We start from the raw sequence: 17726 nt of genomic DNA, 5'->3' as shown, positions 1-17726 counted from the left end.
ACTGGTGTTTGAGTGGTTAGAGAGGATGCCACATAATTGCAGCGTCCCTGGTTCGGATCCAGCCAGGGACCTATTCTGCAGGTCACCCCCCCCCCCTCTCCCCGTTTCCTGTCCACCTCTATGCCAGTTACTGTCTAAATAAAGGCAAAAAAGCCCAAATAAATCTTTAAAAAAGATGTTTCAGTACTTCCTATTCAACAGTGACATTTTACTTCTTTAATTGTCCTTTTTCTTAATTTATATGAACCAACTTTTTAAGTGAAGACAGCTGAACATTGCTGCTACGGAGCCAGAATTTATAGTCCTTCAAAAAAAACATGCTTTCCTTGGTTTTATGTTTTTGTTTATCACAATTGTGAGTTTTGTTGTTGTGTTATTGTATGATGACATCATGGGGGAGAAGATTGCACTCAAGCCTGACAGCCCTGTATAATCCTTTAGGGACTGCTGTTTAAGATAATCAAATCACAAACAAGAAAAGCATGACTAAGTAGGTTACTTTGTCATTCCCCCAAATGTTTTTCTACCAGCAAAGAGAAAACAAATCACTGCTATTTTATCTTCTGGTGTGAAACGGAGGAACGCACCAGGGGGAAAGCCTTTTTGTTTTGAATGAAAAACAAGTTGTGGAACTATTAATAACACAAAACACTTTTTTTTTTGCACATTATGCTGGTATGTCAGCAATGTTATCCCTCTCTCTATCTGTGCAGAACTAATCAGATTATTACTTTCTACTGTTTGACCTTCTAGTGGTGGAGTTAGCTCCCCCTCATGAATGATGTTTAGAAGTAGCCTCGGGCAACTTTAGTCTTACCTGTAGAGAGAGTTTGTCCGACAGAGAGAGAGCATAGATATTTTATGTGCACAAACAGCCAAAAAGGTTCAAATAAACATTCGGTTTGTAACGATAAATGATCCTCTTGAGATTCAGCACACTTCAGCACACACGTGAGAGAAGTACTGAAGTGAAAATACCCTGCAGCGTAAAAACTCATTCAAATTTAGAAGCCTGTGCGTATGTGTGTGTGGATGTGTGTGTGTGTGGATGTGTGTGTGTGTGTGTGTGTGTGTGCCTTAAATGATGAAAAGAAGGGTCCGTTTCCGTTTTGTTTTGTTTTGTTTTGTTGATTAAATTGTTGGAAAAGCTCATCAGAAGTTCTCAGATCCCCGAGTGAAATTTTCAAATATCCTGTTTTTGTCTGACCAGCATCCAAAAATATTTCACTTAAACTGATACATGACAAAGAAGTGAAGCATATCCACATTTTTTAAAGTCAGGTTACTTTAAATTATTATAGGCCAAAATGTAAGATGACAAAAACAGAAGCCTGAAAAGAAACAAAGTGAAGTTTCAGTGGAAACTCATTTAGATGCTGTGTGGGGGGAAACTGTTACAGCAGCTCAGAGAAGACCGCTGGGAAAACCTCACAAAACAGCAAATGTCAAAACAGCCAAGGTGAAACAGATCCAGCTCATGGTAGCTCATACTCATTTAAAATATCCCACATTACGATAAAAACTTGCTTTCATGTGGAAAAAAGCAGTTCTGACTCATTTAGAAACCTACAGCGGAGTCTCTGCCAGCGGGCGTTGACCTCTGGCTTCATCCAGGTATAATTAATAGCGTTTATTTCTGGGCACGTTCTCTCTGAGTGTGTGAGCTGTCAAATGAAGCAGCGGTCTGTCCGACGTCGCTCAGGTCAAGACAGAGGAACGGCTAAGTTCAGTGTGAACAGGCGGTTTAATCAGGAGGGCCCGGATCCGTCTCAGGAAGCCATGACACTATTTTACCGTCTGGGACACTTCTGGGTCAGGAGTGTGTGCGTGAGAAAGAGAATGTGTTTAGGTGTGAAATTGCAGTTTTAGGTTTCCAGGCCTTTTTTTTTTGCAAGTAGGCTGACAAAGCGTGTGTGTGTGTGTATATGTGTGTGTGTGTGTATATGTGTGTGCTGGGTGATTGATTTACGATGCAGTGTGCACTCGGTACTAACTCATTTTTTAACAAATCCAGACTGGATTGCAGGTGGGAAATGATCTCCTTCACTGTGTGTGTGTAACTTGAGTATTTCCATTCGATCATATGTGTTTTTTCCTGTAAATTGTGATCAAAAACGGCTAATTACAACATTTAATAAAGATGACTCCAGCCACCAGTAACCCTGTACCCTGTATAGATGATAAATTAATGGATTTTTAAAATACAATTGGCAGATAAATGCTCTGTAAATATGTGTTTGCATGTACTGTGTTCACTTTAACATATGTGTGTGAAATCAGACTAAGAGAAGCAAGTGTGCTAGTCAGTGTGGTGTATTTTCATAATGTGTTAGTCAATATTTATTTTTATTCCAAACCATCTACTTGAGAGCAAGTATTTGGATTTTTTATGCCACACACTATCCGTGGAATCAGAATTGTTTTGTGCTGATGAGAAAATGTATTCAACAAATCAGATCTGAAGAGGCCAGAACCTGAAATACTGGTGTATTTTAAATGGACTTTTTCTATATTTAATAAAAAAAATCTCTGAGTGATCACCCCACTGTATTATAATTCTTAAAAATGATTGTCTGAGTTGCTGCAACAACTGTCAGCCCTCTCTTCCATCCTCTGAGCCCTTCAAAGAAAAGTCTCCATCTCTCTGAAGTTCACAGGGACGATCACACAATCTGGTATCAGTGGAATATTCGGCATGAGCCAAGAGTGTCATTTATTTTTTTCCCCTGCTTTGTCTTACAATCTAATGTTGTAGTTTTTAAAGTTGGAGCAAAGCAGAAAACATCTGAATGACAGCTGGTATAATTGGTAAAGTTGGAGTCCCAATTCTAACTAATATATGTTACTATCAGTGTAGACATTATTCAGTTAAAGTAAGTGTAAATTATATGAGGATAAATCATATTAATACTGTTCTGTATCGTTTAATTAATGGCACTTTGGCCTGCGATTATCTCTGAGTTTATCAGCTTTTTTGTACATTTTTAAAGATGCCTCCAAATCTTGCCAAAAAATGTCTCTATAATGGACTTCAGGAAGCTTTGTCTGCAGAACGATAAAAAAAAAGAGCAGCAGCTAATGCAACACTTCCACAGAGAGCTGCAACTAATGACTCCCAAAACCCAAAGATATTCCCTTTGCAATGATAAAATAGTTTTATGTTGATCGATTACTCGATTAATCAACAAATTGTTGCAGTCCTAATTCAAAAGACAACAAACACCAGAGGATAAAGCATTGCTTGTTACGGTAATGAACTTCACACTATATGCAGGTATCGGATTGCAGTCTCATTAAAAAGATGGAATGTGCAAAGTATATTATGAACGCAGGTAATTTTATCACTCCGATGGGAAAACAGAAAATGCAACACTATTTAAAACCATTAGAGCACAACAATCTATGAAGCACAGATATTAAGAGTTATCAGTATTAGTGAACATGTTTCCTCATCCACCTACAAAACCTCCAATGACCTAAACAGTTAGGTGGAAAAAGCTCCAACACAATAGCTCATCTCAGTCATGTACAAGCCTTAATGTTAACAAAAAATAATGCTCACAGGGTTTGCCTCTGAGGAGTGTGTTACATATTGAAACTGGAAGGTACAGAGTGGGATAGCCTGCTTGTAGTATGGACAGAGGCCAGCAATCGAAGTCCTGTTCATATATAATTAAAGGGAATGCATTTTAAATCAGCAGTTGTGTCTGTCGATTATTGAGTTACTAACAGCTGTAACTGAGCAGCACCTCCACCAACATTACTTCTAAAGCTATTAAATTACACAATTATGAGATCACTAACTGAGAGTGGTTGTTAAGAGAGGCTGAAAATCTGAGCAATGTATTCTCTGCAGCCAGGGTGTTATAATTAATGGTTTAAACTTAAATCTACGCCTTTGTCCATTTCTTTGTTTATAGACTAAAGATGGCGGATATTTGAGTTATCACGTAGCGTTCTCTAATCCTCAGTGTTTCCTAACCAGCCGTCTTTGGATGGAAAGTTTCAGATATGAAAGGGTGTAGGTGTGTGTGTTAGTTAAACTCACCTGTGCCACAGCTACTTGTGTCTGCTGCTGCTGCTGCTGAAGCTGCTGCTGGAGCAGTTGGATCTGATGATGGACAGACAGAGGGGCGCCTGGCGGGAGCGTGCTCGATGCAGGGAGCAGCATCCTGGGGCTGGCGATCAGCAGGGAGGCCTCCTCTGAAACCTGACACCAGGAAGAGAGAGAGAAAGAGAGATGAAGTCGATATTTTGTGACCTACAGTATAAACAACTAAGACATATACTAAGACAGTAGCGAGAAAAAAGGGATATAAAATAAAACAGATTTGATTTTTTATAATTATCAATTCATGCTGGGGTGTTTAAAAAGCCTGCAAACCAACATTTGGGACCATTACATAAACCATTAAAATATTTGGCAATGGTTTATCACTGCCTTGAATTAAATATTTAAGCACAATCCAATATTTTACAAACATTTTTAATGATATACTCATCCTAACCTTTTTATGTGGCTAGAAATCTATCATTTTAAAGAAAGATGAAATTGATCTACTGTACATCTGAGGTAAAGTCAAAGTTTTAAAACTGTTGGAAAAAACTAGTGTATCAAGTTTTCCAAAACTTGAGATCAAATGCAAATACATAGAAAACGACCCAAAAGAAATTAGATATGAATAAATGTAATCAGGAAAAGCAATCGCATCAATAAAATGCCTTAGAGAACAAGTCATCATCAAAACAAGAATCTGAATTTGAAATGTGGAATTGTTGATTAGCCGCAGCGGCGTGGAGCGAGCGGTACTGAGAATGCAGATCAGCTGCACTGCAACAGCTCCACTCCAACAATAATGAGCTCTGGGACTCGCTTCTCCTTCATCTAAATGCCATCAAGCATCCTAATTGTTTCAAGGCTTTGGCAACAAGTCACACATTGTGACCTCTTCGCCATTCAACCAGTCAAAAATGTTTTTTATCGTGCATTAAAAGCACCTTATTCACACGATGGCTACAGCACATCAGCACCACTCTGTTTTTAATGGTAATGATGAGATCCAACCTGGCAACATCTGAAGAAGTAGAAGCAATCATCCGCTATCTCAAATGCTTGATAGCTGCAAATTAGACAATCTTGGTCTTAGACAATATGGTGAGTGCACATCAACTCAAACACACTATGGCTCTGTGCAAAGTTTCTCCTCCTTGGAGTACGGTTATTATAGTTAACTAAAACTAAAATGAGTTAACTGAAAAGATAAAATCAGCCTTGATTTTTACTGCATCCTGTTCAGTTTGACTTATTGAGATATCGGGCTAGATCCAGTAGGGGGCAGCATAGCGGCTGCCGCATAATGCACAAGAAGAAGATGATTAACGTGCAATTTATGATTTTTTAGAAAGAATAAGAAGAAGTTACAGGCAGAAAACGTCACAGACCAATATGGGAATATTTTGACTGCGACTTCGCAGTAGATAAAAGTCAAAGTGTGGTGATGAAGAGTGATGGGAACATTTGTGGGATACAGCTAAAAAGGGAAAAATCCCTCTAATTTCAAAGCCCACCTTCGAAGCTCTCGCAGAGAAGCAGGAGACAGCTGATATAAGATCACAGTCAGACAGCTGCACCAAAAACAGCAAACCTTCTCTCAGTGTCAGTCATCATTTCATCCTTTTCAGCTTCTACTAATCAAGGATTTTCCTCCCAATATTAAAACTAAATAAAAACTAAACTGAAACTATTTAATCACTTATTAAACTAACTAAAAACAAACTGAACAACTTAATAAAAGTCAAAAATAATGAAAAGTTCAAAACTATAATAACCCTTCCTTGGACTAGTAGTATATGGCAATGTGGAAAAAGGCGCAGCTTAGCCCTTTACCTCCTCTAGGGAAAGGAAGTGATGTGGGAGAGGAGATAAATGAGACACACCTGTGAGCCGGAGGGGAGGGAAAAACTGCCAAAAGCAGCAGAGAGGAGAGCAGAGAGGAGTGAAAAGGGGCAAATATCTAAACTTAATCCATTTTCTGGGCAAACTGCTTAACCTCTTAAAGAAAAAAACTGTGAACTACACACAAAGTAAAAGAGAGTGGCAGTGGGTAAAAAATGAACCAGCTGGATTTTCCTGGATCACCCTGAACAATCCTGGGTTGAGGAAATGTGCTGATCCCCAGAGCGTGTTTTGGGGAGGAAAGTTTGTCTGTTTTTCCTTAGATACGCTCGGAAGCTGTTTCCTGCCTGGGTTGGATCTCAAAAAAAAAAAAAAAAAAGTGAAGCTAAGTCTTCCTGCCTGTAACTCTGCAGGCTTCTCCTACTCTCTCCCCCCTTTAACCTCCCACACACATCCTCAATCATACCTCTTTCCCTCCCTCCTTGCCCTTTTTTGACAGGAAGTAAAAACACACACACACACACACACACACACACACACACACACACACACACACACACACACACACACACACACACACCCACACACACACACACACACACACACACACACACACGTAACTTAACTGATAAAGATCTGAGTGTGTAAGACATACATTGAGTTAGAAGTATGACCTTATTTGATTTGTAGTGTTTTAATTGCATTGACTATGAGTTGGGTTCAGTGCCTTTAAATGATGAAGAAGCTTAAATTACTGTGTGTATATATACTTTTTTTCTCTAAAGTAACTATTTCACTTCCCTATGCTACGCTGTGTAAGGTATATTTGTAAAATTGTGGCCAATCTGTTACAGGGATAGTCAGAGTTCATGTATATAATGTGAATTCCTGGATATTATTAAATGTTCATTTGCAATTTTCTGTAGTGGTCCTATCAAAAAGTGAAAAAAAAGCTCCCACACACTGTCTTGCTCACTGCTGTTTGTTTTATTATGTCGCTGCAATATTTCAGGGTATCGGACGTTCATCAGGCACGAATGAGAAGGCAGTGTGTGGGAGCCTTTTTTAACTTTTTTGATTGCACTTTTTTCAGAGGAACACTGCAGTGGTCCTATGTAATATTTGTTGTTATAAGGTACTGAAATAGTTTATCACATGAGCTATGTTTGAGTTTAAAAAGTTTTGAAGGTTATAAATGCAGTTGCTGAAAATGAGAAGTACACCAGGGTCAGCTGTAAATGCCGCCTGAGGATATCATTGAAACTGTCCTTCCCAATTCATTTTGAAAGTGCAACGGCCAATGGGGAAACTCCAACACTGGGCTGTCTGCACCAGTGTTGCAACTTCATCACTCAGTCAGTCAATGACAGGCAGACATTTAGGGGTTATAGGGCTGATTCATGGCCTGTCCATCCAAAGAGAGGACCTGGGACTTAAATTCAGCCCCTGACAGCAGTGCCTCCCTTTGTCCTATGAAATACATTTGGCAATGTTGGGAAGCCAGTGAGGGATCATGAGCTTGTTGACTATCAGGTAAAACTAGCGTGAAAGTGTTTTGCCCCAGTGCCATCTAGCAACTAAAACAACTTGAGGTCATAAAGTCATCTCTTGGATCATATCACACCTTCCCACATTTAGAAGAAGCCCTGAGGTAAGACTTCACAGATTACAGAGCTCTTTCATTCCTAAATATATCATACTGTTGAATCCGAGAATGCATCATCAGAAGCAACATGTTGCCTGTAAGATCTGTGCAGCTCTGTATGTTGTGTGTGTCAGACACTGAATGTGAATGCAAGAAATAACACTGAATAAAACAATGTGTTGTGTTGTTATTATTGTTATTGTTTGCTGTTGTGTCATGCATGTGAAACAGAGTTCACCTTCTGATGCAAGACAAATACGAGTTGATGCAACAACAAGAAAGAGAGCTAGGTGGTTATTAATATAGATTATATACAGCTAATTTATTTAACATGTCATGATATACAAGATTGTCTAATGCAGTCTGAGCTTTCTCAATTTTTCCGGTGTCATCTCTGCTTTTCTGTTTCCTCGATCTTACATCAGTCAGATCCACCGCAACCGGTTACTGGATATCAAGCAGGTCTGAAAACTGCTGTATTGCTGCCAAGTGAACAATTAAGTCGCTGACTGTATCCAAGCTACGTTACATCAATAACAGAGGATGAAAAGTGCTTCAAAGTGACTGTAGTCGCGATGCAGGACGGGGTCGGCAAACAAGTCGACACCTGATTAAATTGAACCTGAACCCGCCTTCAGGAATCCACGCCAAACACACTTCACCATCTGTCTCTCCTTAAGCACCTTCTGGTGACACGCAGACTGTGATGTGTGCACACAGTCAGACCCAGCAACACTCTCCATGCGAGGTATGTATGACTGATGGCCTGTCTGAGTGGGATCTTTTAGGTTAATGAGAAGAAATTATCCAAGTTGACAGGTTTGTTTGGTGCCATCGTGTAATGAATGGCAAGGCAGAAGTCTCTAGTCGCTGTGTGTTTGTCTGTGTGAGAGAGAAAGAGTGTGAGTGTGTCATTTTTTTGGCAGACACTCCTGAAAAACATGCAAGGCCCCACAAAACAGACTCACTTTCTCTTGAAGTGCCTCTTTAAAACAGACACATCACAACTATTTTTCATTGGCGCAACTTAAAAAACACCTGAGACGACACTCCACGCCTGTTAAGTAGGAAACTGCTAAACAGGACTGCTGCGGTAGCTTTGAACCAGCGAGCGCAGTCAGGCAAATGGTGCAGGTTGGGTAACTGGAAGAGTGGATAAGATGATTCAGTACTCAAACAAAAGGAGAGAGGATGGCATGCTTTTCATCCAAGCGCTGTGGACACAGGAAGTATTCTCAATTATAGAGAAAGGGAAAAAGAAGACAGACATAAATAGACTGTCAGCGGCAGCGGGATGAGATACAAAACAGATGGAACAGAAATCCATCCCACCCTGAAATACATTTGAAGAGTAATCTCTGACATTGTTCCATAAATACAAGTCTGCTTTAATATTTAATACAACTGATTCTTGGTTTAAGCTAAACCACTCAATATAAATCCAACTATTGTAAACATAACATCCAGCATCACTATCAGCAGCATATCCAGGGAGAAAAAGGCATAAGTACATTTAACAGGGTGGATCTTTAATATCTGGGTAGTACAGTTAGCATTTAGCACCAAAGATAAAGTGGAAAATAACTAATTAAAGATTGAAAACATTAAAATGACTGCTTGTAGTAGTATTAAAGGGTCGCTTGCAGTACCAAACCCAGTGAGAGTCAACATCAAACCTAACAGCTTTACACTGCTTTTTGCTTCTTTTAGCTAATTACTTTGGGGCATAGACTTTATTAATGGTGAATCTCAAAGCTCTTACTACCTCCACACAGCTTCTGTAGTTGTGGTTTTGTTTTAAAAGTAATTTTTTCTGTCTTTTTTTTTATGCAAATGAGTGTATGCCGGAGCCGGAGGATGGTTGGTTGACTGGGTGAATGGATGCGGTGCACCGATTGGGGGACTGGGCCCGGCTGGCATCAGATTGGTCGGCTCACCAAGACCCCCAACCCCCAATGTGTTAGTAAGGATGGACTGCCAGTTCTGTTACTCTGTTACTCTGTTTTTGTTAATTAGGGAGGTTAGAGTATGTGATTTGGTTTCTTTTGTTTTGGTTATGGTTATAGTGGGTAACTCTTAGTTAGGTTTGTTTTGTTTGTTAATTTGACCTTTGTCCAACCTGAAGGTAACCTTGTTTGAGTTTGTTATTTATGCATTTATGCAAATAAATTCCTTGTTATTTGTTCTAATATAAATCTGTGTGGTTGGCTTCTTGGGAGCCGGGGAGCCGGGGAAGGATTCATGTTGTGTCACAGCATCAAACAGCAGAGACCAAGGTGAGAAAAGGCTAGTATCTGCACCTAAAGAAATATATATTATTCCCAGGAGTTGTGTTTCATTTCATTTTGATTATAGATATGGGAGACAACTCAGAGTCCAAGGAACAGGCAGGTAAAACCAAACCAGAGCTAAAAAGGAAAGCGAATATATGACTCACATTTGTCAGGTGTAAAACAGCAAGTCAACAATTTTTCTTTTTTTACTGAAATATGTCACCTTGCTTTGTCACTATAATTCAAAAAATGCCACAGTGAAGTGGGCCTAAACAGCCGTGAAGGGACTGGGTGATGCCTGGAGTGCCTCCTCAAAAACGAATGACCGAGCAAGGAAAGGTTGCAGCAGATGGAGGGGAAAAAAACCCACAGAGAATGTGTAAAAAGGGCAGAAAAATATAGTTCTTTTTTGAGGATGGATGAAGTTTATCTCATTTGTAAACCTTCTGTGTACGGGTACTGGGAAATAAAAAGTCCATCGATAGAAAATGCCACAGCGTAATGACGAAATCCATCATTTTTCTAAGTTAGTTATCTTAGACTTTTCATGTGGGGTTGGATGACTGAGTAAATTAACTTGGATGATGGATGGATGGATGAAAATTACACTCAATGATCGATTTTCATTTTGGGAGACAAAAAGTGAGGATAAGGATTGAATCTAATATGAATGCTAATGTGCAGCTTCGCACCAACACACAAGCAGACCTTCTGAGTTTGTTGAGCCAGGACTTGCATATTCAAACACTGTTTTAGTCTCTCTGTGCTGTGTTTACTGTACGAAATGAGAGACAATTCTTGCCGCTTGTGCACTGGATGCTGAACTTGTTTACCACAATCAAAGCCAATTACAGAAGACAGCAGAGCAGAATATTCAAACTGTGCGAGGGAGTTAAATAAGGTGGAGAAAAACGGCATACCAAAGAAATTCCTCATGATAACTACTTGAGCCAGAGTCTGCCAGAGGGAAACTCCGCTATTAACATCTAATTCACACTCATACACATACTAATACAGGTTCTTAGTGGGCAGCCGTTATCTTGTTGCCTCTCGTTATACACTTCGAGGGACAGAAGAAAAAAAAAAATGGCTCGGGAGAAACTAGGAGGCAGAAAAAGAAAAGGGGAAAGTGAGTAAGTTGCAGAAAATAAAGATAGATGACACAGGATAAAGGAAGTCTTTATTCCTCCTCTTCCAGCTGTGATTACACTATCTGCTCTCTGTCTTTCAAACAGTCTGCCCCCTCCCACACACACACACACACACACACCCACAAACACAGACAGACCCACACATATCCAGCCAATAAAACACCAAGAGGTTAGACACGGTCTGGTTTCCTTCACAGCCGACAGCCTCAGCTTTCAGATTTACATCTTTATTAAAGAGCTCTTGAGAGAAGCCTTGGATGATAATATTGGATCATACCATCAACTCTAACAGACGCTAGTAGTAAAGATGGTCTTATTCAGGTGAAGGATGTTCACATGAAGCTTTGGTTAAGTTTCCCTGCATCTATGAATAAATGAGTTAAGTGAATATTCTTTTCACAATGGATCACAGGACTACTTTTATCTGAAAGAGGTCGCTCATAGTGATGAACCCATAGAGGATTATCACTACACTCTGTAGTTTATCTTGCTTGGTTGTATGGCAGCTTCACAGTGTCTTTCAGCTCATGGTTTTTTGTTGTTTTGACCACAGCTTCATTGTTTTGTTCATAGCGTTGTTTTCAGCCTCAACAGGGAGCTGCTTTCAACAAAAAAAGCTCTACAGATCCACTGAACCCTACCTTTACTGCACCAAATGGCAGACAAAGTTAGTGACTAGCCTTTAAACATAGTGGAGCCTTTCACATCTCAAGAGGCAAATATCTCCCTGAGGATTTAGTGGACAACAAATCAGAGCAAAAAGGACATTTATTTGGCAGGTAGATAGACTCCAAATGAATGCTGATCTTGCAACATATTTCCTGAATGTGTAAGGAGGCAAACTTTCTCTAAGAAGTTTGACTCAACAGATGATGCAATCCGTGTTGTATTCAAAGCCTGTTTCTGCTGTCCCTAAGAACAAAAGCCTGCAGGTTTATAGAATTGCAAAGGAAGATACATGTAGTTTTAACTTCACAAGTATTGATCTCTGTTATTTGGTGATGAGCAAACAATTTTAACTGAACAATCAACCTTTTTAAGTATTTTCTTTGCAGCTGACATCACTATGCTTTGAAAAGTGCTTACTAAGCTAATCAGCCAGGAAACTAAAGTAATAGATTATAATAATTTATTTTTTCAGTCCAACTTTAGTGAGTGAACTCTTACCCCTTTCAGATATTCTTTTGAAAACCCCCAGACCACCGGGTTGACACAAGGTTAAAGACTTTCTGCTTGAGCAAAATCGAAGAGCTGTGTGCAAAAGCGGTATGTCTTCACTCTCTCTTGAGAATACTTTTAGTGGTAACTGATCCATCAGGTTACCATTTAAGCATTGATTGAGTAAGCATTAAAAAGCATTGCTGTCACTTTCCGACATCCTGGCAAGGTCTTACAGACAAAAAGTTTATATTCACGGAAAAACAAAGCATCTTACTGGCCTTGAGCTTCCCAGTATGAAAAGGCTTGCTTGTAACATTTTCAACACAAGGCAGCAGTGACCAAGAAGCTGTGAAATGGCTGGGTTGCCTTTTAGATAAGGTTTTCATCAAATAACAAATCAGTTTTCTTTGTCCTCGTATTACCTTATCTGCTTTGTTGCTCTTTCACAGCAGAGATTGTTGTTATTGCTATCCAAGTTGTTCTAAATGCCATTTCTTGTTTCCACAGCTGATGGTTACCTCATTCATTTTTAATGATGACATACAGTCACGCAGATGCTGACATTCTTTTAAATGTCTTCCTAATTAAAGAAATGGTTCTCAGTGGGTGTCCTCAGGACCATGCACTGTTGGTTTTGGTTCTAGCAGTCTAATCAGGACCTGATTAGGACCAGTAAAGCCAGGTGAGAGCACTTAACTATCTGCTAGAATAGACAACCAGCAGGGATCTTTCTCCTGTGGAGAAGAACTGTGATCCACTAATGTGTGGGTTTGGTTTGGAGATGGGTGGAACTACTCAGGCTTGTGTTAAGCTTGAATTTGAGAGTTAAATCAATCCTCTACTTTTAGACATGGGTAAACACAAGTAGTATATTTAAGGATTAATGAGGAACAATCCGTATCCATGACTGAATTGCGATCATTAAGTTACCATAAAAGATGCATGAGCAGATTTTCTGGGTCAAACCTTAAAAATGTTTTATTTTTACTCTGATCTCAGTGGAAAGATAAGCACATGGCAGTGGAATATGCTGGTTTACATCTTCAGTGAGACCTCTGCAGTGAATACTTCTATATTTTTGACATGAATACAATCCAGTCTGGAAGAAAAGATACTGAATGTCAGCACAAGATGAAGTCTAATGATGTGGAAAGTCTGGACAGAGAAAGAGAAAGGAAAGACACAAAGCCAGTATGCTCATTTGAGCCGGTGAGTAACTAAAAAAAAAAAAAAGGCAGCACAAGAAATATTTGGCTTTATTTTCACGAAACCTGACCAATCCTGGACTGACTCAACTCTGTCGGGGTCAAAAGGTTACTGTTTTACACTTTTGATTGGGTAACACTTTTTGTGGTTCTGTTATCAGCTAATAACTCAAACTTGCACTCCCATGTACAAAGCTGAGGGTGAACTTCCTCCTACATTAGAAGAAACAAGGTCACAACATTCCCAGATAGCCATGATATCTATATACACGTATGCCTGTATGATGGTAGATATGGATAGAAACACAAAGATTAAGTATGAGTAATGCTAAAATGATAAGATATGTACAATGGCAGGATTATGGCTATTAGCCTTGTGACTCCTTGCTGGTTGGCAGTTCAAAGTTATATCCAAACTTTACAAATCGACGCACACAAACATGCGGACACACTTTTTAAGAAATCAAATCATTCTGACCGCAAATCATTGAATCAGGCCGCAACAAACCCCTGCAGAGAAAAAAAAACTTGATACCAGTCTCACCAATATAAATGGGTCAAGCGATTTTCTCACACAGACCCATTGAGTTTACAGTCAGTGAAAAATCGAGAGGCTGCGTTTTCATTACCCGCTTGTGTGTGAGGAGTATTGAAAAGATAAGTCTCTGTCCTGTAAGGCTGCTGAGGAGACAGCCAGGATGAAGAGCCATGGGAGTGTTTGTGTGGATCCACCACAAAGGTCATGAGTTTATGAGTTTAAAACGTATATATACAGTGCTTATGAACTAAATGTTATGAAACCATAATTTTCAATTTGGTTTCTCTAAATAAAAAAACATAAATGCATTGGTTTTACTATTCTGACTTCTATAATAAGATGAGGTAAATCATGTCAAAGCAAACAAGTTAACAATTTTATAGACAGTTAAGCCAAAATTATTATATAAATACATATTTTTATGATGAAGTGTCCATATAATCATCATGAAATTTCATTATATGCAGACGACATTTTAAGCTATTTATACGATATAAAGGATTCAATCTAAATTTTGGAGATGCTTGATTGATAACTGATTAATGGCAGAAATAATATACATAAAAAACCCTGAACACAGAAAAATATAAGATACACATTTGAGCTAGTCTACAATATTTAATTATATGTTGCTTATTATTTAGTAAGTCTGAAACTACCTTTAAAAATGAACTATTTGCTTTCATAATACAAGCGATAATACCATTTTAAAAGGATGCCTTTATTTATTTATCCCTTTGATGAGCAAAGTCAATGTTAAAATAAAAATACCCTTTTTTCAAACCCTCTGAATTTGACTGCCATTGTATTTTTTAAAGAACATCCTAAGTCATCATTTATTTAGAGTGGTGGCAAAGTAAGAAGTGAACAGATAGTTTTCTACATTCATTTTTGTTATTGATATTTTATCCCTGTAAATACATCATTGCTACCTTTTTTTTACAAAGTAAACTGACATCATTTTTGCAGGCAAGACTGATCCTTTTAGTCATATAACTTCTTTACCCAACCTTATTTCCTCAACCCACAGCTACTTTCAGTACTTTCACTGTTTTGTGTGAGCAAACTGCAAAAAAACATATTGATTCCATGTTAGAAAATTGTCCTGTGGCTAACTCCTTAATCTTCCTGGCACGGCAGCATCTTTTCTAGATCGATGGCTGCATGACATGTATCAATTTCCAACTCACACAGACAGGAAAGCTGTGATTCATATCGTTTCACATATAACCCAGCACCCTTCTCACGCTGAAATCTTCATTGTTCTTTACTGTCCTGAAGCCAGGTGAGTAATCATACTTGTGAAAATGGCACTGATGGTGTTATTGTGGTTTTCACATTGTCACGAGATAAATGAAATGGCTACCAAGGCTTTAAAATAGAGCAATACACATTCATACTTTAGTCATGTACACCCTGTAGTGCAGTGTGCTCATGTTTTTGGGGGGGTGTTTTACATCCCTAGAGTTTCATGTGGAAATGTCATGTTTTCTGTTTGCATTTCAATTGTTCAAATATTAGTACCATTCATATTAATGAGATAATCTGTTTACTTTGAATGTATTACAATAAGTAAAAACATATTGCGTAATCTGGAGAGAAGCAGTTTAGATAGTTAATGTTTGTATCATGTCAAGATTAAACCATAATATTTCTACTTCTTTTTAGAAATCATTGACAATTAAAAACATGAATTGTACAAGTACTCTGTGAGTGAGTAGTTGTGATGTCACCTGTTGGTTTGCACCGAAGCAAGTTTGAAGCACAAAGTTGCTGCTTATGATAGTTGCCATTTTTTCAATATGGGGCCAGGAGAGGGATTTTTTTGGAGCAAGTGTCTTGCAGCTGTTGGTAGCAATGTACTCCAAGTACTTATATTGGCTTCAGTCTCAAGAAGTGGAAGTTGCCACTTGGTTTGGACAGATCAAACAACAGAGTAATGAATTTACTATGGATCAAGCTGTTGGAAGGACTGAATTATCGACCAGGGAATGACCCCCATACACCGGCTGTGCCATTAATTTCAGGTGCAGAACAACTGAGGCACACTAGTGATAGAAACAGGGAAGCAAAAAGAGAGAGCGAGGGAGAGAGAGAGAGAGAGAGAGAGAGAGAGAGAGAGAGAGAGAGAGAGAGGGAGAGAGAGAGAGAGAGAGAGAAAGAGAGAGAGAGAGAGAGAGAGAAAGAGACAGAGAGAGAGAGAGAGAAAGAGAGAGAGAGAGAGACAGAGAGAGAGAGAAAGAGACAGAGAGAGACAGAGAGAGAGAGAGCGAGAGAGAGAGAGAGAGAGAGAGAGAGAGAGAGAGAGAGAGAGAAGAGAGAGAGAGAAAGAGAGAGAGAGAGAGCCTTGTCTGTGGAGTGCTGCTGGTAGCGCAAGTGTTTACACCTGGCTGACAGCATATGAAGGTGGACCAGAGGCAAAACCTATATCAAAGTGTTTTATGTGCAGCCTCACTTTAAAGCTCCCTCACTCATGTGAACACACACACACACACTTCCCTTCTCTCTTTGTATAATTCAAATAAAAACAAAAACAAAAGCTAAACTTGTGCACTGATCTATTTTTGTAGGGGAGCTCGTAAACATCCGACTGATGTAAAAAGAAAGGAGGTCCTGTTTTAAGGATATATAAAATTGAGATTATTTTCACATTGTTTTTATGTTCAGTTTGATCTTACGGTCTGTTCTGTAGTTCTGCATAGCGCTCATGGTTTAGGAGGCCATCCATCTCTTTCCAAAAAAACAATGCAGCCTCTAAAAATATGTAATATGCAGTCTTGTCTAATGTGTGGCCTTTGTCTCTCCAATTTGTCTTGTAGTAATACTCTTTCTGATCCCAGAGGCAAGCCTTTTAAAAGTAAGTGTCCTGACTCAACACCATGGACACAAAGCCCAAGGTAGGATTGATGTGTGCTCCCCGAGTCCTATGGGATCGTTTGAGTGCAGGGCACCCAGGGATTTGTCAGTCTAACGGGAGCTGACAGGGAAAGAATGAACTTTAACATTCACAGGCTGCTTTCCCTTTAATGAGCTTCCAGAGAAACCCTGAAGTGAACCAAATCCCTCCCCTCAGGGACATATACACACACAGTAGTGTGTAACAAATGCATACACATGGGGACCAATGTAACACCACACACTCACACACACATTTTATTCAATGCTACCTTTCCCCACTTGTCCCCACACATTCCCATCTAATCTGTAAAGCTGTTCAGAGTGACAAATGTGCTGAGGAAAAAAAAAATCCAAAAGAATACTTACATGTATGTGCAAGAGCAGCTACACACACTTTCTCCAATGACCTGAGAACTGAGGTCGTTCCTGAGAGCTCATTGTTTCAGTGATTTCACGCCGTGTTGCTTTCAATCAGATACTGTAATGAAAGGTCTCATAACTCTAATGTTAATGAGACCCAAGGACTGTTAAACAGCTGAATGGCCTGGTTTTGTAATCCACAGTTAGGATCAAGAGTGAGTCTCGAAGTCTTGCCCTGTTGAGTCTCATATGAGTTAACAGGTATGTTTCAGAGAGCCTGAAGTCGAAGGTGACATATAACATCTCATTTGGGCTCCTGATGAGAAGTTAAATAAACTCTGACCTGGAGTGTTGCCTAACAGCTTGTCTGTTTAATTATTTACAATTAATTGAGACTGCTGGAGCAGACACATAATTACCCATCGTTAAGCACAGATAAGGTCGTTTCCTCCAATGTAAATTTAAAGTGCAGTATATAGCAACAATACATGCATTAGAATGACATTATGAATAGCAGCTTGCAGAAAACTAGAAACATTATTTTAGTAGTGTGTACTCGAGTGTGTCCTGGGCCAAACTGAAGGACCATTTACTTAACT

General features: G+C 39.2%; 1 protein-coding gene across 2 annotated transcripts in view; it reads right to left on the bottom strand.

Annotated features, from left to right (window-relative positions):
* The window catches only part of LOC133984931 (carboxyl-terminal PDZ ligand of neuronal nitric oxide synthase protein-like), a 199235-nt gene that overhangs the window by 47755 nt on the left and 133754 nt on the right, over nucleotides 1-17726 (bottom strand). For both annotated transcript variants that reach the window (XM_062424447.1, XM_062424448.1), the window contains one exon: nucleotides 4049-4210. In XM_062424447.1, coding sequence (XP_062280431.1) covers nucleotides 4049-4210 — 162 coding nt within the window. The remainder of the gene's footprint in view (nucleotides 1-4048; nucleotides 4211-17726) is intronic.

The sequence above is a fragment of the Scomber scombrus genome, chromosome 8, assembly GCF_963691925.1.
Source record: "Scomber scombrus chromosome 8, fScoSco1.1, whole genome shotgun sequence".
NCBI lineage: Eukaryota > Metazoa > Chordata > Actinopteri > Scombriformes > Scombridae > Scomber > Scomber scombrus.
This window is presented reverse-complemented; position numbering and strand designations above follow the sequence as displayed.